Below are 18968 nucleotides of genomic sequence, written 5' to 3'. Positions count from 1 at the left end.
GCCCCTTGGAACGTCTTCAGGAATCCAGAGGCTAAAAATATCTCCCCAAAGCAACCGCAAAGACTTCCTTGTAGGGAGCAGGACTTGGCTGATGAGGCTGAAGGTTTGTGCCCACCAGGTGGCACCCCATCCTCAAATCTCCAGATGCCTTTTTTAGAAGAAAGGAGTCTCTTCTCACCCTGTAAATGTTTATTGGGTTTGGTTCCCCACTGACAGTAACAATTTGTGTGGCATTACCTGCTATCATCAGTCCAGCACCCAGATTCAGCCCCCTGCTGCCTGTTCTACCGCCAGTCCTTCTAAAGATTGGCTGGCACCAGAGGGCACTGAGGACATCCCTCCTGGGGTTGCTAAGGGATGCTGAAGGAAAAGCCCAAAACTGGGGTCAGAAGACTTAGGTTTGAGTCTCCACACTGACACTTACTGGTTCTGTTTCTCTGGGCAAGTCACATAACCTTTCTGGGTCCCTGTAAGAGCAACTGAGAATAAAATATAGGAAAGTATATTAAAGCACTTTGAATGTGGGCCTGGAGTCAGCCACACCTGGGGTTCCTTTTTAAACTGTCACCCATCAGCTCTGTGAACATGGCCAACTTCTTTAACCCTCCAAAGCCCAGATTTCCCCATCAGTGAATCAGAGCTAATAGCAGTTTTTTTTTTTATAGAGTTGGTGTAAAGATTAGGTAGAACAATGAATATAAAGGGCTCGTGGAGTGCCTAGTGAATAGTAAGTATTCAGTTCATCATGATCACATATATATTATGTATCCTTAACCTCTAACATGGAGCCCAGCACTTAATAAGTGCTTAATATCCATTTGCTGAATGTTAGGATTTCACAGATGAAAAAACTGAGGCATGAAGAGGTCCCAGCACTAGGGACTGATAAAGCAGTGATGCCCAGCCAGGCAGTCTGCCTCCAGGGTCTGCAGCCCGAGCCTCTACATCAGAGGTCCCCACCCCTCAGGCCGCTGACCAGTACAAGTCTGTGGCCTGTTAGGGACTGGGCTGCACAGCAGGAGGTGGGCAGCGGGTAAGCTAGGGAAGTTTCATTTGTATTTGCAGCTGCTCCTTAGCGCTAGCAGCACTGCCTCAGCTCCACCTTAGATCATTAGGCATTAGATTCTCTTAGGAGAACCCGTCCCTGGCGCCAAAATGGTTGGGGATGGCGGAATTTGTAAAGCACAGTAATAGCAATAATGTGAAGCATCGTTAGGCTTCGTTACAGGCCGTTTGGCCTACTGATTAAGCACATGGGCTTTGCTGTCTCATAGACCTGGGTTTGTGTCTTGGCTGTGTTGGGTAGCATATTTTTAATGTGGGCTTAGAGGGTGGCAAAGAGGGTTGGGAAAAAAAGTGATTAGTGTGATAGGACCTTGCTTTGTGGCGTGTAGGAGGGGCAGTGGGGCCTTTGAGTGATGGTCTCTTTCTCTGACACAGAGCACTCAGATGGCTGAGACAAAGTCTGAGACCAGCTTTGTACACGTTAAGTCTGAGGTGGGCACTAGCCGGATACTCTGGATGTCCAGGTGGGAATGGATGTAAGTTCAACACCAGCACTGCTCTCCTCCAGTGCTAAGGAAGAGCCAGAAGGCCCCGGTGGGCGCTATAACAGGAGAAAAAGAACGAGGCCGAGCCAGATAATGGAAGAACAGTTCCAGAAGAGTTTTCCCTTCCAAGGCTGGACTGGAGCCGGGGAGGCAGGGCGAGCAGGGCGAGCAGGGCGAGCAGGGCGGCTCCAGATGTGGCAAACTTCACTCAAGCCGGATAGAGCGGAAGGCCGGCGGTTGGCTGTGGGGTGCGGGTGCCCTACGCCCTGCCCTGAGGAGTAAGGAATCCGAGCTGCGAGTCTGGCACTTGCTGGAAAGAGGGGCGCCAGGGTGGTGAGCAGGCCGAAAGAGAGATGGCAGGAAGCCGGGAGGAGCGGGTGGGGGGTGGAGATCAAGGAGGGAAGGGAAGGGCAGGAGGATGAGGATGTGAGAGAGAAAGAGAGGAGGGCTGGGGGGAGGAGAGAGGGGAGGAAGGGTGGGGAGTAGGGAAGGCGAAGCACGGAGGACTAGGAGGAAGCGAGGAGGCCGCGGGTAGCGCATTGGGCACGTCGGCCGGGTCACCCCCGCAAGCAAGGCGCCGCCATTCCGCTACTAGGGGCGCCGCCGCCCCCGCCACCGCGCCCAGGGGCCATGCTCCCGCCACCTCCGCGCCAGCCGCCGCCCCAGGCGCGCGCGGCCCGCGGTGCGGTGAGCCTGCAGCGAGCCTTCCTGCGCGGCCCGCTGGGCGTCCTGCGGCTGCTGCAGCTGCTGGCCGGCGCCGCCTTCTGGATCACCATCGCCACCAGCAGGTACCAGGGCCCTGTGCACTTCGCGCTCTTCGTGTCCGTGCTCTTCTGGTTGCTGACCCTGGGCCTCTACTTCCTCACGCTGTTGGGCAAGCACGAGCTGGTGCCCGTGCTGGGCTCGCGCTGGCTCGTGGTCAACGTGGCTCACGACCTGCTGGCGGCTGCGCTCTATGGCGCCGCGACAGCCATCATGATCGACCAGACGCAGAAACACAGCTACTGCAACCTCAAGGATTACCAGATGCCCTGCGCCTACCACGCCTTCCTGGCGGCCGCTGTCTGCGGCGGCCTCTGCCTTGGCCTCTACCTGCTCTCGGCGCTCTATGGCTGCTGCCGCCGCTGCCAGGGCGAGCTGGAAGTGGTGTGAGGCCGCCGCGCCGCGGAGCGGGGACCCTGCGGAGACCAGCGCCCCACCCTGCCCTGCCGCCCCGCGTCCGCGCGCCTTGGCACCCTCCCTTGCCCTGAGTTCCCGCCGCCGCCCGCGCCAGGGCACCCTGACACGCAGTTCCCGCTGGACGGCAGCGCCACCGCCCTGATTCCGGACCGCTGCGCCGGATGCGCTATCTCCAGGGACCCGGACAGGGCTACCTCTGAGGGGCGGATGCGCACTCAGACTGGCCGCCCGGGGGCGAAACCTCTCGGTTCCTTTCCCCCTTCCCTGCCGAGAGAGAGACGTGGACGGGCGCCGCAGAGATCCGGGGGAGACTCCCAAATCGGAAACAGTTTTCTGGCTGCTCCCCTACACCCTCCTCGCCTCCCCGCGGAGGGAAGAACATCCCTTTTCCCGGGCTTGTCTTCCAGCCTCGAGCGTTGTGAAAGCAGGCACACAGCTGCAGGCGGTGCTGGGCACAGGCCGCCACTGGTCCCGGGATGAGCGACGAGTTTGGTTTTAGCTTGGGATTGTGCGGGCATCTTGCGCAGCCCTTCCCGGCCCATCTCTCGATGCTTTGGTATCTTGGGGTGGAACCCATCTCCGAAGGCGAGGATGGATGGACGGCAAGAGTCCCGGCCTGTATTCTTGCCTCTGCCTGTTCCGCCTTTGTTCTGGCGGTTCTTGGAAGCCAGATCCAAACTCACACTAGTTTCCCAGGCCTAGCCTTCCCAGCCTTCCTCTCACAGGCTTCTGTTCCACTCCCACCTCCTGATATCCTTTTGCATTAGGGATCCCACACCACCGGCACGGAATGTTAGGGTGAGCCTCACTCCTTTTTACAGATGGAGCCCTAGAGCTTGCTCGTAAAACAGCCAGAATAATATTAGAAGCTCATCTCAGCGCTCCCAATCTAGCACTGTTTACATTAAAGCAGTGGGTGTTCCCAGGGATTCTGGCTCAGGAGTTACCCTCTAAAAGAGGGTTTCAGAGTCAAATGGATTTGTCAAGGGTGCATATCAAAGGCTCTGAGAGGTCCCGCTGTAAAAGAAGACAGAGGTATAAGTGTTTACTGCCTCTGGGCCTGGATCAGTTTTTGCCGCCTTAAGGTTTCTGGCAGCCCTGTGCTGTCCTCTGTGCTGTCCTGACTCTCATTCATTCCAACCCATTGGCTATGGTCTGTTTGAAGTTTTGGGGTGGCCCTGTCTTTCCCAAGGACTTTCTCTAGCAGAAGGAGGGCCCAGGCCCGTGAAGGAAACTAGCTGCCCCTGCCAGGCCAGCGAGAGACCTGGAACTGGTGAATTCGAACATTCCTTTAAATTGTTTGGGAAATGTAGCCAAGGTTCCGGGTGATTTCCCAAGTCAAAAGGAACGTCACCTGTAAGAGATCCTGGCATTGACCGTGACAGTGGTCAGACTTACCAAAGAGAGAAGAAAACCCTGGAGCTGGGGTGAACAGCTGGCGGGACCTCTATAAGGTAAGACACTTCTTGGTTTTCTGGAGGGGTCATAGGCCTTTAAATAAAAAATAAGAGTTCTTCCTTTTCTAAAAATTAGAGGGTTTTTATTCAGAGAGCAATTAGGAGGGGTGACAGTAATAACTGCAATGTCCAAAGAGTCATGACCGTTCAACCTCTTTGCTAAATCCTTCAAAGGTTTGTTCTTTGAAAAAATTCACCCCTCACTGGATTGGAAACTAGAACAGGGGAGGCCAGAAGGTGTGTTTGTGAGCATGTTTTTAAGGCTTGGGCAGAGAGGTGTTAGGTTCTCTGTTTTTGCCATGAAGATCTGGGTGGGGGTGGGGGTCACTTACGTAAGGTCTACGTAGTAGCCATTGCATTTATCCGGCCTTCTGTGTACCTGGCACTGCTCAGAGCACTTAGACGTATTCATTTCATCCTCTCAATGACTCTGTTGAGTTGGGTTCTATCATTATTCCCATATTCCATATGAGGAAAATGAGTCACAGAGAGGTTGAGTAACTTGCCCAGAGTCTCCCAGCTGGTAAAGGGTGGAGCTAGGATTTGACCCCTGGCAGTTGGCCTCTTTAGGACTGGGCTAATCTGTGTCTAGTAGTGGGTCAATACACGTTAGATATTGTTAACATGGTAATTTTAAAGGTTTTTTGTTTTTTAATCGTGGTAAAATATACAAAACAAAATTAATCATTTAAACCATTTTGAGTGTATGGTTCAGTGGCATTAAGTACATCTGTGTCATTGTACAACCATCACCACCATCCACCTCCAGAGCTTTTCATCTTGCAAAACTAAACTCTGCACCCTTTAAAACTGTGGTTATCTTTGTTGTTTTCGCTCCTCTGGGAAATCTCAGAACACTGAGCCTTACTTTGTTAGGCTGGCATAATGCTCTCATGCCTCAGGCAGTGTAACTGGTCCCCCAGCTCCCACTGCTGGGGGTGGGCTTTCCTTCGGAGTGGTTTGGGAACTCAGTGACTTTAGTTTTTCTCTTGCAGGTTTCCATGTTGCTGTGGCCATGGAGATTCCCAGGGCCTGCTTCCTTGAGTGGGCAGCACCATTCTGGCCTGGGCCAGCATAGGGTTTCAGAGTGGGGAGAAGGAATGACCTCTGCCTACCAGCTTCCCAGCTGCCTAACACTATGCAATGGAAGAGCCAAGATGGGTGAAGATTCATTTTGCCTCAATACAAGAGAAATTCTGATTCTCCTCATGCTATGATGTGGGCGCAAGATTCCAAACACCTGGAACTGAGCTGTGTGCCTCTGTACCCTAAACAATGGGTTTTGGCTCCAGCTTTTGTTCCTTTTTTTTCTCCTTTCTTATACCATCATCAAAGCTGCATCCTCAGCTCAGATCCAAGTCCCTGAGGATGTTTTCTTAGCCGCCCACCCCATGGTGCTCTGTCTGTGGTCAGGTGACCTTACTCAGGAGCAGATCTCTCCTTGGCCTTCATGGTATCTTATCTATCCAGATGTGCCTGAAACATTCCAGTGCTCACTGGCTCTTCAAGATGTGCCTTCCGCTTGGCCTCCAGCTGCTTCTCCAGATGTGAGAAGGACGTGTAAGATGGCCCCCACCCTATCCCCTTCTCTCCCTCAAGGCCCTGTGCTATAGGAATGGCCACCTGTCCTGGCCTGGAACTTTTGGATACTGGAGGCAGTCCCATTGGCCTCTTTCTTTGGACTCCAGGACTCAGTCTAGCCCAAGACCACTGTAGGCTGCTCTCAGCCCAAAGTCTGGGTTCTCTTGTAGACTCAAGAGAAGATTTTTCCAGCGTTCTACAAAGGACACAAGCAACGGTGGGAATGGAAGGGGTGAGGGCCGTTAGGGAGAGGGACCTATGTGCCTCATTTAATAGTTCAGTGGTGATTACTAATATGCTTTTCTGAATAAAGTTTGGTTTGTCTGATCCTGGTGTGTGTGCCTTCTCTCCTGGACCGGTGCAGTAACCCTCCGTGCCAGGCCCTCCAGCCTCCCTCCATTTTCTCATTATGCCACACTGCCCTGTTGTCTGCCTCCTCGGCTTCCCCTTTCTTTCTGGAAGGGAAAGAAAAATGAGTTCACACATTTCCAGTGCATTCAGGGCAAGACGCAGGAACCAGAGGGGGGGCGGGAAATGACTGCCTGTGTCCGTTCCTGACCGAGGGCAGAAAGAATTCCAGACTCCTTTCCCAGCTCTCCGCGGGCCCCCTGGGAAGCTCCACAGCCTGATGGGCAGGCACAGAAGGACCGTGGTCATGGAGCCAGAAGGATCCTGTTCTAGTCCAACCCTGTCTAGTCCATCCCCTTACAGATGGGGAAATGAACCGCATGGTGGAGTGGCAACTTGTCTAAAGTCACAAAGCTGAGTAGTGCAGAGTGGGGTCTCCTGGAAGCTATGCTCTGGTTTTTTCCTGCAGAGTACTCTGTTCTGGCGTTGGCTCCTGGACAGACCCCACCTGATTTTCCTCCCTGGTTTCAGACACAGCTTGCTGACTAAGGTGCTCTGGAAAGGGTGGGAAGGCAGTTAACAGTCTTCCTTGTTGGCTCTTCCCTCCTGTGTCTGGGCTGAAGTCTGCAGGCAGGACAGGATTCTACTGACAAATCTCAAAACCCACTTAGAACAGCAGCTCCAGGCAGGAATCAGATGCTGTGTGTATTTCACACTTACTCTTTCAAAGCACCCTTCCCCGCATACCACACACAGACACACACACAGGCACACACACGTGCACACATCCTCCTCTTCCTAGTTTGGATTTCCAGGGAGGAAAAAACCCTCAGGGCCAAGGACCCTCCCTTACTCCCTTCTCTCTGAGTCTATTCATGAATTTCACACAAAATGAAAGTGGCCTCCTTTTACGAAAAAGCTGGTAAGCCCCCTGCTCTTCTTGAACTTGGTGAAGAATTTTGCAATTGAAAATGCGCTTCTACTTGCTTTACCTTATTTGATCTTGTCTACAGTCTTAGAGGTTGGTATTGACACTCCCACTCAAGAGGCAAAGTGGAGTCCCAAAGAGGAGGGCCTTATCCATGGCCACACAGGCAGTGGCAGGACTGGGACTGGTAAGTGTCCTCTCACTACCCTTGGCAGCTGGTTGTTAAGCTCTTGTGGTCCTCTGGCAGGCTCTGAAGTTTAGGTGGAGTTTGGTTTTTCCACCTGGAGAGCAGGTGTTTAGAAATGGTCTAATCTGACATTTTCTGTTTAATGCTGGGGGCACTTTGAAATAAGACATTACTCCTCAGAAACATGATTGGGCTCATTTGTGTCTAGGGAATCTGAGAGATTAGCTCATTTATGTCTATTACTTTTCCTGCTTTTCTAGGCATGGGGGTGGGGTGGTCGGTGGTGAGAAAGGAAAGCTAAAACACTAACATTTTCAGGGATAAAAGGAAAGAGCAGGGAGATAAGAGAGGAAGGGCTGGTTAGCACTATTTATATTTTTATTGTTTTGTTCATTACAGTAGTTATGTGTAAAATAAATACCCATATATATCTATTAAAATACAATAGCCATACATATCTATTAAAAATTTAAACTGTTCAGAAGTGTATAAGATAAAAAGAGGCATTTGATCATCGTAATCTCATGCTCTAGAGATAAACCATTGCTAACTATTAACTCTCCTTTCTTAGTTTTTATAACTAATCAAACATACATGGATATGCACACACACACACAGAAATGTATATACATTCAGATTTTTGTACGACTTGCTCCTTAAAATGAACAAACACATAGTTCTATATGTTCAATAAATATAATAATATAGTTTAACCCTTCTTAAATGTCTGTATGAATAGTAATGGACGGCAAGAATTTTGTGACTTTTCTGGAAACTTTCTAACTTTCTCACTTTGGTTAACTTTGTTATTTCCTTGGCTGCTTCCAATAGAAATCATAGTGAAACCCTTAAAGGTGGGGGAGGGGGGTCCTTTTTTCACCGATGAGGCAATAGAGGCTTAAAGTGGCCTGCCCAGGTCTGTGCTCTTTCTGCTCCCGACACAGTCAAGAATAGCAAGGAAGGGAGGGAGGAGTGGGGCGGCTGTATCTGGGTCACAAGCAGTCTTGAGGAGAGGAACGTCAGGGACTCGGGTTAATGGGGGAAGCTGGAAAGAGGTGAGGAGGGCTTGAGACTCTCTGGGCCCCATGGGGCAAAGAACAGGTATGCTGGGGAGGTGGCCAGAATCCAAGAGAGCAGTGTGGCATAGCCAGCTGCAGGCAATGAACCACCACATCGACCACTTTCCAGTAGGGCTTCTACTGTTCGCCCTCTCTGTTCCACGACCCTTCCTCTGGTGGCTATGTGGGATCTTGCAGGCACCGAGGCTGTGATGTTTCTTCCCTTCCCTAGAAATGAAGCAAGGGCAAGGTCCCACAGGCAGTCCCTTTAGTTTCGTACCTGCATCTATCTCCCTCAGGTGGGATGCAGGTTCTCCCTGCTGCTCTCTCTGTTCAGGAGTCCTGAAGGGGACGCTCTGAAGCCCTGGTCATAAAGCACTTCTGAGTCAAGGTTAGGAAGAGGGGAGCAGGGGAACTAATTTCGTGAAGTGTCTTCAGTGAGCCAAGAGAATGACGAATACCTTATGTAACATCTCATCATCCTCTCAAGCCCATGAAGTTTTATTTATTTATTTATTTATTTATTTATTTATTTATTTATTTATTTATTTAATTTTATTTTTTAAATTAAAAAAAATTTTTTTTTATTAAATGCCAACAGCACTTGGTATTCCTAGGTGGTCTCCCATCCAAGTACTAACCAGGCCCAACCCTGCTTAGCTTCTGAGATCAGACAAGATCAGGCATGTTCAGAGTGGTCTGGCCACAGACTCATGCTCATGAAGCTTTAAATACCCCCATTTAACAGACAAGGAGACAGGGTTGGAAGGGTAAACTGATTTGTTCAGGGCACTTGATTAAGTGACAGAAACAAGATTCAAACTCAGGTCTGTGCTTCCATGCCATGCTGTTTCTGAAGGTTCCCCAGAAGACAAATTTTTCTCCCAACCATCCAAAGACTTAACCCAGAGCTACAATGAGCGGTAATATTTATAGCTTGAACTAAGGCAGGAAGGAAAGATTGTGGAGAAAGTTATTACAAATCCAAATTACGTCAGTTTCTTTCTTCCCAGTTTACAATGAAGTTAGATAGTTACCTTTAGTTTTAATCAGCTCACTGTGCTGAAGTTACTCTCCTGGTTCCTGGAGACAGTCTCTCTGTTTGCCAGATGTTAGAAGGACATGTAACACTATCCCTCCATCCAGCCCTCCTCCCTCTCAAGGCCCTGTGTGCCATAGGTATCACTGCTTCACCTGACCCCTCACCTCTGCCTGTCACAATCTTGTCCTGTACACTGGGAAGTCTCCTGTGTCCCCTAGGCAGTTAGCGTGACTGGCTCTAATTTTTAGGTGAGCTCAGCCTGTGACGTCAGAGGTGAGCCTAATCTCTTAGTTGTTGCGTGGCCTTAGGCAATTTACTAAAGCTCTTCACGTCTCAGCTATATCTCTTACTAAATGGGGATACTACCAGTGCCTACCTCACTGGGCTGTTGAAAGGACTTAGTTAGATCATGCACGCAGAGCAGAGTACTTGGCAATTAGTCAGTGTAGCTCAGCTCTCAGCAGTGCAATGTTGTTGGTTGGACTTCATAAGATAATGTTTGTAAAATGCCAAGCCTAAGCCATATAAGTGCTCATGAATGCTAATTCCTTCCTCACCCACTCCTCCATGGCTCCCTCTTTACCTGAGGAATGACAATCTCACCAGCCTTGGATTAAACTCTCTACTATTTTTGTTTTTTTTTTTTTGCGTGTGTGTACAAATTTGAGCTTTCTTGAAAAGATGGCACAGAAGCGTTAAAATAATTGTTACCTACCTGAAGGTTGAGACCTTCTTCTCTACAAAATCCAAGGTCCTTCTTTGTCCTCTTTTTTATTCCCTTTTGCAGTACCTAGACTGTGCCTCTGTGCTTTTGGCACTTCTGCCTCCTTTTAACCAGGGGAGGACTCACCATTGTCATCTTGTTTCCTGGGCTTCCAGTCCATCTGGAGAGACGAACTGACCATGAATTCTCTGGTGTCAGTAGTGGGACGTTCACAGACTCCCCCCATTATTTGTTTGCAGGATCTTCCATGATTGCATTCAAATAAAAATCTGTCCAGGCACAGGAGGCATTTACAGGAGCAGTTGTGTACCTGGCTTCCTTAGTCATTGCATATCTGGACATTTCTGGACATCTGGTCTTTCCTCACTCCCCCTTTAAACCCTGTTATTTTTATCAGCTTGTCGCTTTCTCCTCCCAGTCAAACCCCAGGAGCTAACTAGTGAACTTACAGAGTTTGTTTTTTCTTTCAAGTTAAATTGATGAACTACCTCTGTGATCTTAACATAGGGTACCAGAAGACCAACGTGAGGGAGTCTTTTTGTAGAGACTGTGATAGTGATGATAATAATGACAACGTTATTGTTGATAATGGCATTAATAGAAATAAAGATTATACAATGCTCCTACCCCTTGTATTCACAGTTTGCAAAATATTTTTACATTCATTATTTCATCTTATCCTCATATGAACAGATAAACAGTGTAGATAATAATTGCATTTTGTAGATGAGGCTCAGAGAGGTGAAGTGGTTGCCTAGATGTCCTTAAAAAAACAAACAGTTATTAGGGTATACTTGATGTATGTTAAACTGCACATGATTTAAATGTACACTTGACGAGTTTTGACATATGTATACACTTGTGCAACCATCACCACAGTGAGCAGCATGTCTATAATATCCAAAAGCTTCTTTGTGCTTCTTTATAATCTCTTTGTTTTTCCCCTTCTTGAGCAATCACTGATCTGCTTCCTGTGACTAGAGAGTGGTTTATATGAGAGAAAGTTTCAGTGCTTTTTTTTTCTCTGGGAGTGGTGGTGTCTGGCTTCTTTTACTCAATTGTTTTGAGATCCATTCATGCTATTGTGGTAACAGTAGTTCATTCATTTTTGTCACCAAGTATTACTCCATTGTATGTATATATTATAGTTTGTTTATCCATTTATCTGTTGATGGACATTTGTGTCGTTTCAAGTTTTTGGTTATTGCAAATAAAGATACTGTGAACATTCATGTATAAGTCTTTGTGTGGATATATACTTTCGTTTCTCCTGGTTAAATATCTAGCAGTGGAATGGTTCAGTTGTGTGGTGGGTGTATTCTTTTTATTATTTTTAATTGGCTATATTCCAGATGAAATTTCTTTTCGTGTGTGTGTGGTGTGCTCTTGCCTGGAATTTGTATCAGGAATGGTAATTCTGAATCAATTGGGAAGTCTTCTATCTTGTTCTGTTCTTTGGAATTGTTTAATTATATCATTTTAATGATGAGTTTGATAAAATATGTCTACAAAATAATCTGAGCCTGATGCTGTTAGGAAGTTTTTTTGTTAATTCTTTCAAATTTTTTTAATGGTAATTGGTCTGATATTCAGGTTTTTTTGGCAGGTCACCTACTGCCCTTCCACTGGTGACATACTTATTCAAGTTTTCTCTCCCATTAAGTCTTCCATCTAGTTCTTTAATTTAGAATTAGAACTTTTTGAGGAAAGAATTCCAGGCTATTCATCTCTATATTCCTATGCTTCTATATTCAATAGTCGTTTAGTGGAACGAATGTATATTGATGTTTAGCTGCCATAACAAATACACCCTAACATTTCAGTAGCTTAATATAATGAAAATTTATTTGTTGTTTATATACAAACTTACTTGTTCCTCACATAACTGATAATTGTGGATATTGCAGATTACTGGAAGGCTTTCCACTCCGTGATAATTCCAGGACTTAGGTTCCTTGAACTTTGTAGCCCAGCCATCCTCTCTGCATTGAATTGGCATTTGGGAGAAAGGAGGGAGAAGTAGAATTCTGACTTTTAATATCTTGTTCTAGAGGCGACATCATTTCCATTCACTTCTTTTGGGGATGAACATAACCCAATCTATATGCAAGGGGGCTGGGAAATGTAGTCCCTGGCTAGGCATCTGCTGCCCAGCCACAACTCTATACCATGGAAGGTGGAACAGGACTTTTTGGTGAACAGTTAGCTGTGTTTCATGGGAAGCCAAAAGATTTTATTGCCGAGGTTTTCATTGCCTTGCTTTGCAAGACTTTTTTTTTTTGTGCTTGTGTTTGATGAATGGTTGTTTTCATGGCTGCCAAGAACTGTTGAGTAAGAATGTAACTGCAGGCATTCATTTCCTTGCTGTTTGTCTGACAGCTCACTGTCTCACAGCTGGAAAACTCATTACTCACAAATACTTCTTTCCCAGGTACAAGAACATAGAGATGTATTTACGGAACACTTTTCAGAGCAATAGCAGTTAGCTATTAACCCCAAAATGTACTCAAATATTAAGTTGAAATACTAGAGAAAATCTAAATATTATAGAGAATCTAAAAATGCATACCAGTCAAATATTTCTTTCATTAATCATTCATTTAAAAAACTGAAACACGATTCATATAACATAAAATTTCACACACCAGATCATAAAAATTCTCGGTTTTAAAGTGTACAATTCAGTGGTTTTAGTACATTCACAAAGTTGTGCAGCTTTCACCACTATCCAATTCCAGAACATTTCCATCAACCCACAAAGAACCCCTGTACCCGTTAGCAGACACTCCCAATTCTTTCCTTCCCGCAGTCCCTGGCAACCACTAATCTACTTTCTGTCTCTATGGATTTGTTTCTTCTGGACATTTCATATAAATGGAGTCAGACAATACGTGGCTTTTGTGTCTGGTTTCTTTTACATAGCATGTTGTTTTCAAAATTCATCCATGTCATAGCATGTAGCAACACTTCATTCCTTTTTAGGGTGAATAATATTCCATGGAATGGACATATCACACTGTTTATCCATCATTCTTTCATTAAACATTTTTTTAATTGTGACAAAATTTACCATGTTACCATTTTTTAAGCACACAGTTCAGTGGTATTAAGTATGTTTATATTGTTGTGCAACCATCACCAGAACTCTTCTCATCTTGCAAAATCGAAACTCTGTACCTGTTAAACATTAATTCTCCAGTCCTCTCCCACCAGCTCCTGGCAAGTATTATTCAACTTTGACTACTTTAGGTACCTAATATAAGTGAAGTCATACAATGTTGTGTGTGTGTGTGTGTGTATTGTGTATTATTAACTGTGTGTGTGTGTGACTGGCTTATTTCACTTACCATTAATGCCCTCAAGTTTTATTTGTGTTGTAGCGTATGTCAGAATTTCTTACTTTTTAAGATTGAATAAGAGTCCATTGTATATACACACCACATTTTGTTTTATCCATTCATCTGTTAATGGAAACTTGGGTTGTTGCCTTCTTTTGGTTATTGTGAATAATGCTGTCATGAACACGGGTGTACAGATATCTCTTCGAGACCCTGCTTTCAATTTTTTTTGAGTATATACCCAGAAGTGGCATTGCTAGATCATATGGTAACGTTTATTTTTAATCGACATGTTTAGTTTTTGGAGGAACCGCCATACTGTTTTTTCATAGAGGCTTCATCATTTACATTCCCACCAACAGTGCATAAGGGGTCCAATTTCTCCCCATCCTCATTAACACTTGTTTATTTTATGTTTTAAAGGAAGCATATATTTTTTAAACACGTGACACTTTATTTCTTAGAAACTAAGGCTGCCAAGATGTTAAGTCTCAGTCTCCCTGCTCTCAGGAAGTTGGGGCACAATGGAGGCAAACTGTCACATACAGGAGACAGATTAACATGTGAGGTGTTAGGTGCATAATAGAGATGGAATATAGCTCTATGTAAACACAGAGAAGGAAATGAGGAATTATTTGGGGTAGGTTTTACAAAGGTCTTGACATTCAAGTTGGGTATTAAAAGGTAAGTGGGAAGGGGTCAGCTGGAAAAGGAAGGGTATTCTAAGCCGACAGAGCAGCACACAGTAGCCAACATCCAAGATGGCCTCCAGGTTCCAATTATTCTCACCTCCTGGCAGATGTGCTCTTGTATAATCCTCCCATTATGCATTGGGACATTGAATAGTTCAGACCCATAAAACCAATAGGATATTGTGTGTGACTTCTGAGCATATATTATAGAAGAACTTGTGCTTTCTTGCCATTGTGCCCTCTTGGATCTCTCACTCTGGGGAGAGTCAGATACCATGTCATGAGGACCATCAAGATGCTTTCTGGAGGGTCCTAAGTGATGAGGCACTGGAACCTACTGCCACCCTGTCAGCATGAGAGTATCAGCATCGATTAGTCTGCCATGTGAGGAAGCCATCATGGAAGCCTATCCTCCATCTCCATCAAGCCTTCAGATGACGGTAGCCCTGGGCAACATCTGACTACACTCAGCCAAAACTGCTCACTCAACTGCTCATGATTTCCTGACCAAAACCATCCAAAAGCCAAAAACCGATGGGAGAAAATAGGTATTTATTGTTTAAGCCACCAAGTTTTGAAATAATTTGTTACACAGCATGCGATAACTCATCGAACTAGAAGCACAAAAATGAATACAGAGCTAGAAGCATGAAAAGATCTGGTATACAGGCATACCTCAGCGATATTTCAGGTTTGGTTCCAGACCACCACAATACAGTGAGTTGTAATCTTTTTGCTGCTGGAGGGTCTTGCTTTCAATTTGTAAAAAATGCGACATTTGTGAAGCGCAATAAAGCGAAGCTTAATGGTATGCCTGTACTGTGGAAATAGTGACATGGGAGACCACAGCCAGGAACCCCAAGGTCTGTGTGAGCGTGTGCGAGGGAGCCATCTGGTGGAGGAAGTTGTGCTTAGACATCCCCTTCTCTCTTCCCACTCCTGTTTCTTCAGCTTGTTTTGCCCAGCATTTTCCCTTTAGTATTTCTCCAAGGGCCACGGTGAGGTTTATGAGTCAATTATGTGGGCTATACACACTCTTGCTATAGTTAAGAAGGAACTATGAGAACTTAATTATAAAAAATCCGAGTCAGACCTCATAAAGTGGAGTCTAGCTGACTAGTCTCTAATTACCAGGGGGAGCCTTTGTTCATTGATGTTGGCCACGACTTTGTCCCTTTCTGGTCTGTAGAGGCTTCTTCTACCCTCCAGTGATCCCTCAAATAATATCTAAGAGTTCTTGAATAATATCCCTCAATTCTATAGTCGCCAGAAGAGAGAACCAATAATACTACTAGCTACAGCCAGCCCGAGGCCAGTGATCCAGGCAAATTCGAGGATGAGGGACTGCAATTTACCTTTGGAGTAAATTACTGATGGTAGAATTTCAGACAGTTAAGATATTGAAGAAAAAAATTTCTTCATTCTAGAGGAAGTTCTATACTTCTTCTCATTCTGAAGAGAAGAGTCAGAGCCTCTCAGACAAGCCTGGGCCAGCCACAAAGCCAAGCCCATTTCTTTAAAAAGTAGGGGGATTTCTGAATATAATTAGTGGTATACGGTAGTCCTCCCTTATCCACAGTTTTACATGGAAAATTCCAGAAATAAACGATTCATATGTTTTAAGTTGTGTGTTGTTCTAAGTAGCATGATGAAATCTTGCGCTGTTTCGCTCTGTCCTGCCAGGGAGGTGAATCATCTTACAGTCCAGCCTTTCAACATTGTATATGCATGTACCGGCCCATTAGTCACTTGGTCGTCTTGGTTATCAAATCAACTGTTACGGTATCGCAGTGCTCGTGTAAAATCAAGAAACCTTGATTTTACCTAATAATGGCCCCAAAGTGCAAGAACAGTGATGCTGGCCATTTGGATGTGCCAAAGAGAAGCTAAGCTGTAAAGTGCTTCCTTTAAGTGAAAAGATGAGTACAGTACAATAAGATACCTTGAGAGCACAAGAGACACATTTACATAACTTTTAGTACAGTATATTTATAATTGTTCTATTTTATTATTAGTTATTGCTGTTAATCTCTTACTGTGCCTGATTTATAAATTAAACTTTATCATAGGTGGGTATGTATAGGAAAAAACATAGTATATATAAAGTTCGTTACTATTCACTGGGGTTTCAGGCATCCACTGGGGGTTTTGAAACATATTCCCCTCTATAAGTGGGGGGACTACTGTATATGAAATTTTATTTGTCTACATTCTGGCCGTTTGGAAGGGGGACATCCAGCTGGGGCAATCAGGGAAGGGGTACAGACATTTGACTCCTGCTTAGATGAATAGTTTGGATTTGCATCAAAGCAGGGGGAAGGGCATTTCTTGCTAAGCTCACAGCCCAAGCAAAGCAATGCACAAGAAATGGAGGGGTTCAGCTGGCTGAAGTTAAGAGACTCCTGAAGTGGAGTAGCAGGGAATAAGGCAAGTCAATGCAGACTAACATGACTGTGGTATAATTGGGGTGTTAGGAGTCAGATGACACATTAGGTTCAAAACGAGTTTCTGGTTGCATACTGGCTGAGTGGCATTGAAGAAGTTCCTTAACATGTCTCACATTCCTCATCTGTAAAATGGTGATAACCCTAATAGGGTTGTTGGAGGAGGACTAGATAAGAAAATGCCTATAGAGAGCTTGGTCCAGTGCCTGGTGGTTGATAAACCCTCAGTAAATAAGCGCTGGCGTTATTCTTAATGCAAAGCCATCGGAATCGTGCTGTAAGGGAGATTAACCAAGAATCACAGTGAGAAGTGGATTGAGTTGGGAAAGGCTTGCACAGGCCTCTGTACACAGTACCTACTCAGAAAACACTGAACAGAATTGCATTCTATTGTTGGCCTACAGGGCATACAGGTGTCTGCCTTTTGTGGGCTCACAGTTCCGAGGAGGGGAGTTGAGTACTAAAGCTGGTGAGGAAGGAAGATACAGACGTAAATTCTTCAGTTTAGCTTTTTGCCAACTGTTCTCTGTTGGAATCTTTCACAGCAAGGCGGGGAAAGCGAGGGCCAAGGTCCCAAAACGCTTGCTCCCAGGGCTCCGCAGGATTTTGCGAAAAGGGGTCGCGCGGGGACACAGTTGAGTCAGGGCGGGGCTGAGATGGAAAAAGTGCGCAGGCGCAGGGCTGACAAAAGCGCCTACCTGTGCTGTGCAAGAGTGGGAGGAGCTAAGGTTGGGAGCCGCGCCGGAGGCAGGGCGGGCGCGATGACGTCACGGCACGCCGCCGCAGAGCAATTCGAGGAAGCGGCGGCTGGGAGGAGGAGGAGGTTTTCTGGCCTGCGACTTCCGAGCGGCCCAGGGGAGAAGCGCGCTGTCGGGGTGGGGCGGGCCTGAGGAAACGCTCCGGGGCCCAGCGGCCCTATCAGTTCCCCTTGGCCGTCCTCGCCCCTCCCCCAAACCACTCAGCGACCGCGTAGGTAAGATGCCGCTCCCTCCCATCCCATCGTCTCCGCGGAGTTGGGCACCTGGACGCAGTGGAGGCCTCCACTTGCTGGCCCAACGATCTCACGCGTGGCCTTCCCTGCTCTGGGCCGCAGGCCCGCGGCAGGCTGTTAGGGATGCAGACATCGTGGTCCAGGACTCTGCCGGCGCTGACCTACTTCACCTTCTCCTGGACTCCTACTTCGTACTCGCCCTGGGTCCGCTCGTCCTAGTTCCTCTTAGCTCGGCCTGCGGGGATTTAGGGCTTCCGGTGGCTCCTTTGTCACTCCCCCTGACCTCCGTTAGATTGCAGCTCACTGCTTCGGACTGGTTTATGTTGCTGTGCGCCGAGGTTCCGCCCCCTTGTTTTCCGCTTAGAGTTTGTGTTGGACTTTGAAATTAGGAAAGAGGATGAGTTTTCTGTGTCTCCCCTGATCAGAGAAGGGCGATGGTAATGGGATGTTATGCAAGGTGTTGACTGCCCCTTCGGGGTCAAGGGGGAAAGGGGACGGATGGTCCAGGGAGTTGGGAACAGAATGGGGAGGGAAGGGTTAGAGGATGGGGCAGGAAAAAGCACTGAGGTCCTGGAGGATGGGTAATTCATTCATTCATTATGCGCCCACTGGGTGCAGAAACAGTGGTGAATGAAAGACATAGTCCTTGACTTGGTGGAGCTCAAAGTTAAGAGGGGCAGACTGATAACTAAGCAGGGAGTTTTACTTTGGTGTGATAAATCCCGGTAATGTGAGTAAATGATCTTTTGGGAGCATTGGGAAGAGTCTCCCAGTTAAGACTGGAGGTGTTGGCAAAGACTTCTCTGAACAAGAGAGTGATGTATAAGCCAGATACCTAAAGGATGAGTAGAAATTGACCAGGAGAAGAGTGGGAGAAAAATATTTCAGTATATCATTTCTCTGGAAACCCCAGGCTGCCTCCCTTCAACAACCGTGTATGCTTGGTCTTTACACTGTCTTTACAGTTTATACTCTTGATGGGTCTGTTGGAAAAAACATTAGATGGAGAGTCAGAAGAGCAGGATTATATATCTGGATAATTCACTTTACCTTGCTGAATGCGTTTCCTCCTCTGTGAAATGGGCATTCCACCTGCAGCCCTGCTTGCCTTACAGGTTTATTTCAGGCGCCATTGAAATATTGCAAGTGGAAGTGTTTTGAGCATTGGAATTATGATGCAAATGACGGGAATTATTGTGGTTACAGGATGCAGACATCAGAGCGTGAGGGGTGTGGGCCAGAGGCGAGCCCCAGCGTGATGCCTGAGACTTCCCCGGAGTCTCCACCTGCCCCTACCAAGTCTCCGGCGTTTGATCTTTTCAACTTGGTTCTGTCCTATAAGAGGCTTGAGATCTACCTGGAACCCTTGAAGGACGCAGGTGATGGTGTCCGGTACTTGCTCAGGTACAGACTTTGTAGAGTTGTTCTGACCTGCTGGATCTTCTGCCT

At 46.7% G+C, this 18968-nt stretch overlaps 1 protein-coding gene and 1 pseudogene across 1 annotated transcript; one reads left to right on the top strand and one right to left on the bottom strand.

Moving 5' to 3' along the window:
• Positions 1-2009: 2009 nt before the first annotated feature.
• MARVELD1 (MARVEL domain containing 1) lies at positions 2010-6096 on the top strand. The gene is made up of 2 exons (XM_039871587.1): positions 2010-4183; positions 5182-6096. The coding sequence occupies exon 1, from the start codon at positions 2181-2183 to the stop codon at positions 2700-2702; it is 522 nt and encodes a 173-aa protein (XP_039727521.1). The 5' UTR covers positions 2010-2180; the 3' UTR covers positions 2703-4183; positions 5182-6096.
• Positions 6097-8880: 2784 nt separating this feature from the next.
• Positions 8881-8999, bottom strand: LOC120609883 (uncharacterized; annotated as a pseudogene).
• Positions 9000-18968: the final 9969 nt, after the last annotated feature.

This window comes from Pteropus medius, unplaced genomic scaffold (assembly GCF_902729225.1).
Source record: "Pteropus medius unplaced genomic scaffold, Ma_sr-lr_union100, whole genome shotgun sequence".
NCBI classification, from domain to species: domain Eukaryota; kingdom Metazoa; phylum Chordata; class Mammalia; order Chiroptera; family Pteropodidae; genus Pteropus; species Pteropus medius.
The sequence above is the reverse complement of the archived record's forward strand: the minus strand, read 5'-3'. Positions and strand labels throughout refer to the sequence as shown.

Coding starts and splice junctions, on each gene's coding strand:
- MARVELD1 (XM_039871587.1), top strand. CDS start 2,181: ATGCTCCCGCCACCTCCGCGCCAGCCGCCGCCCCAGGCGCGCGCGGCC.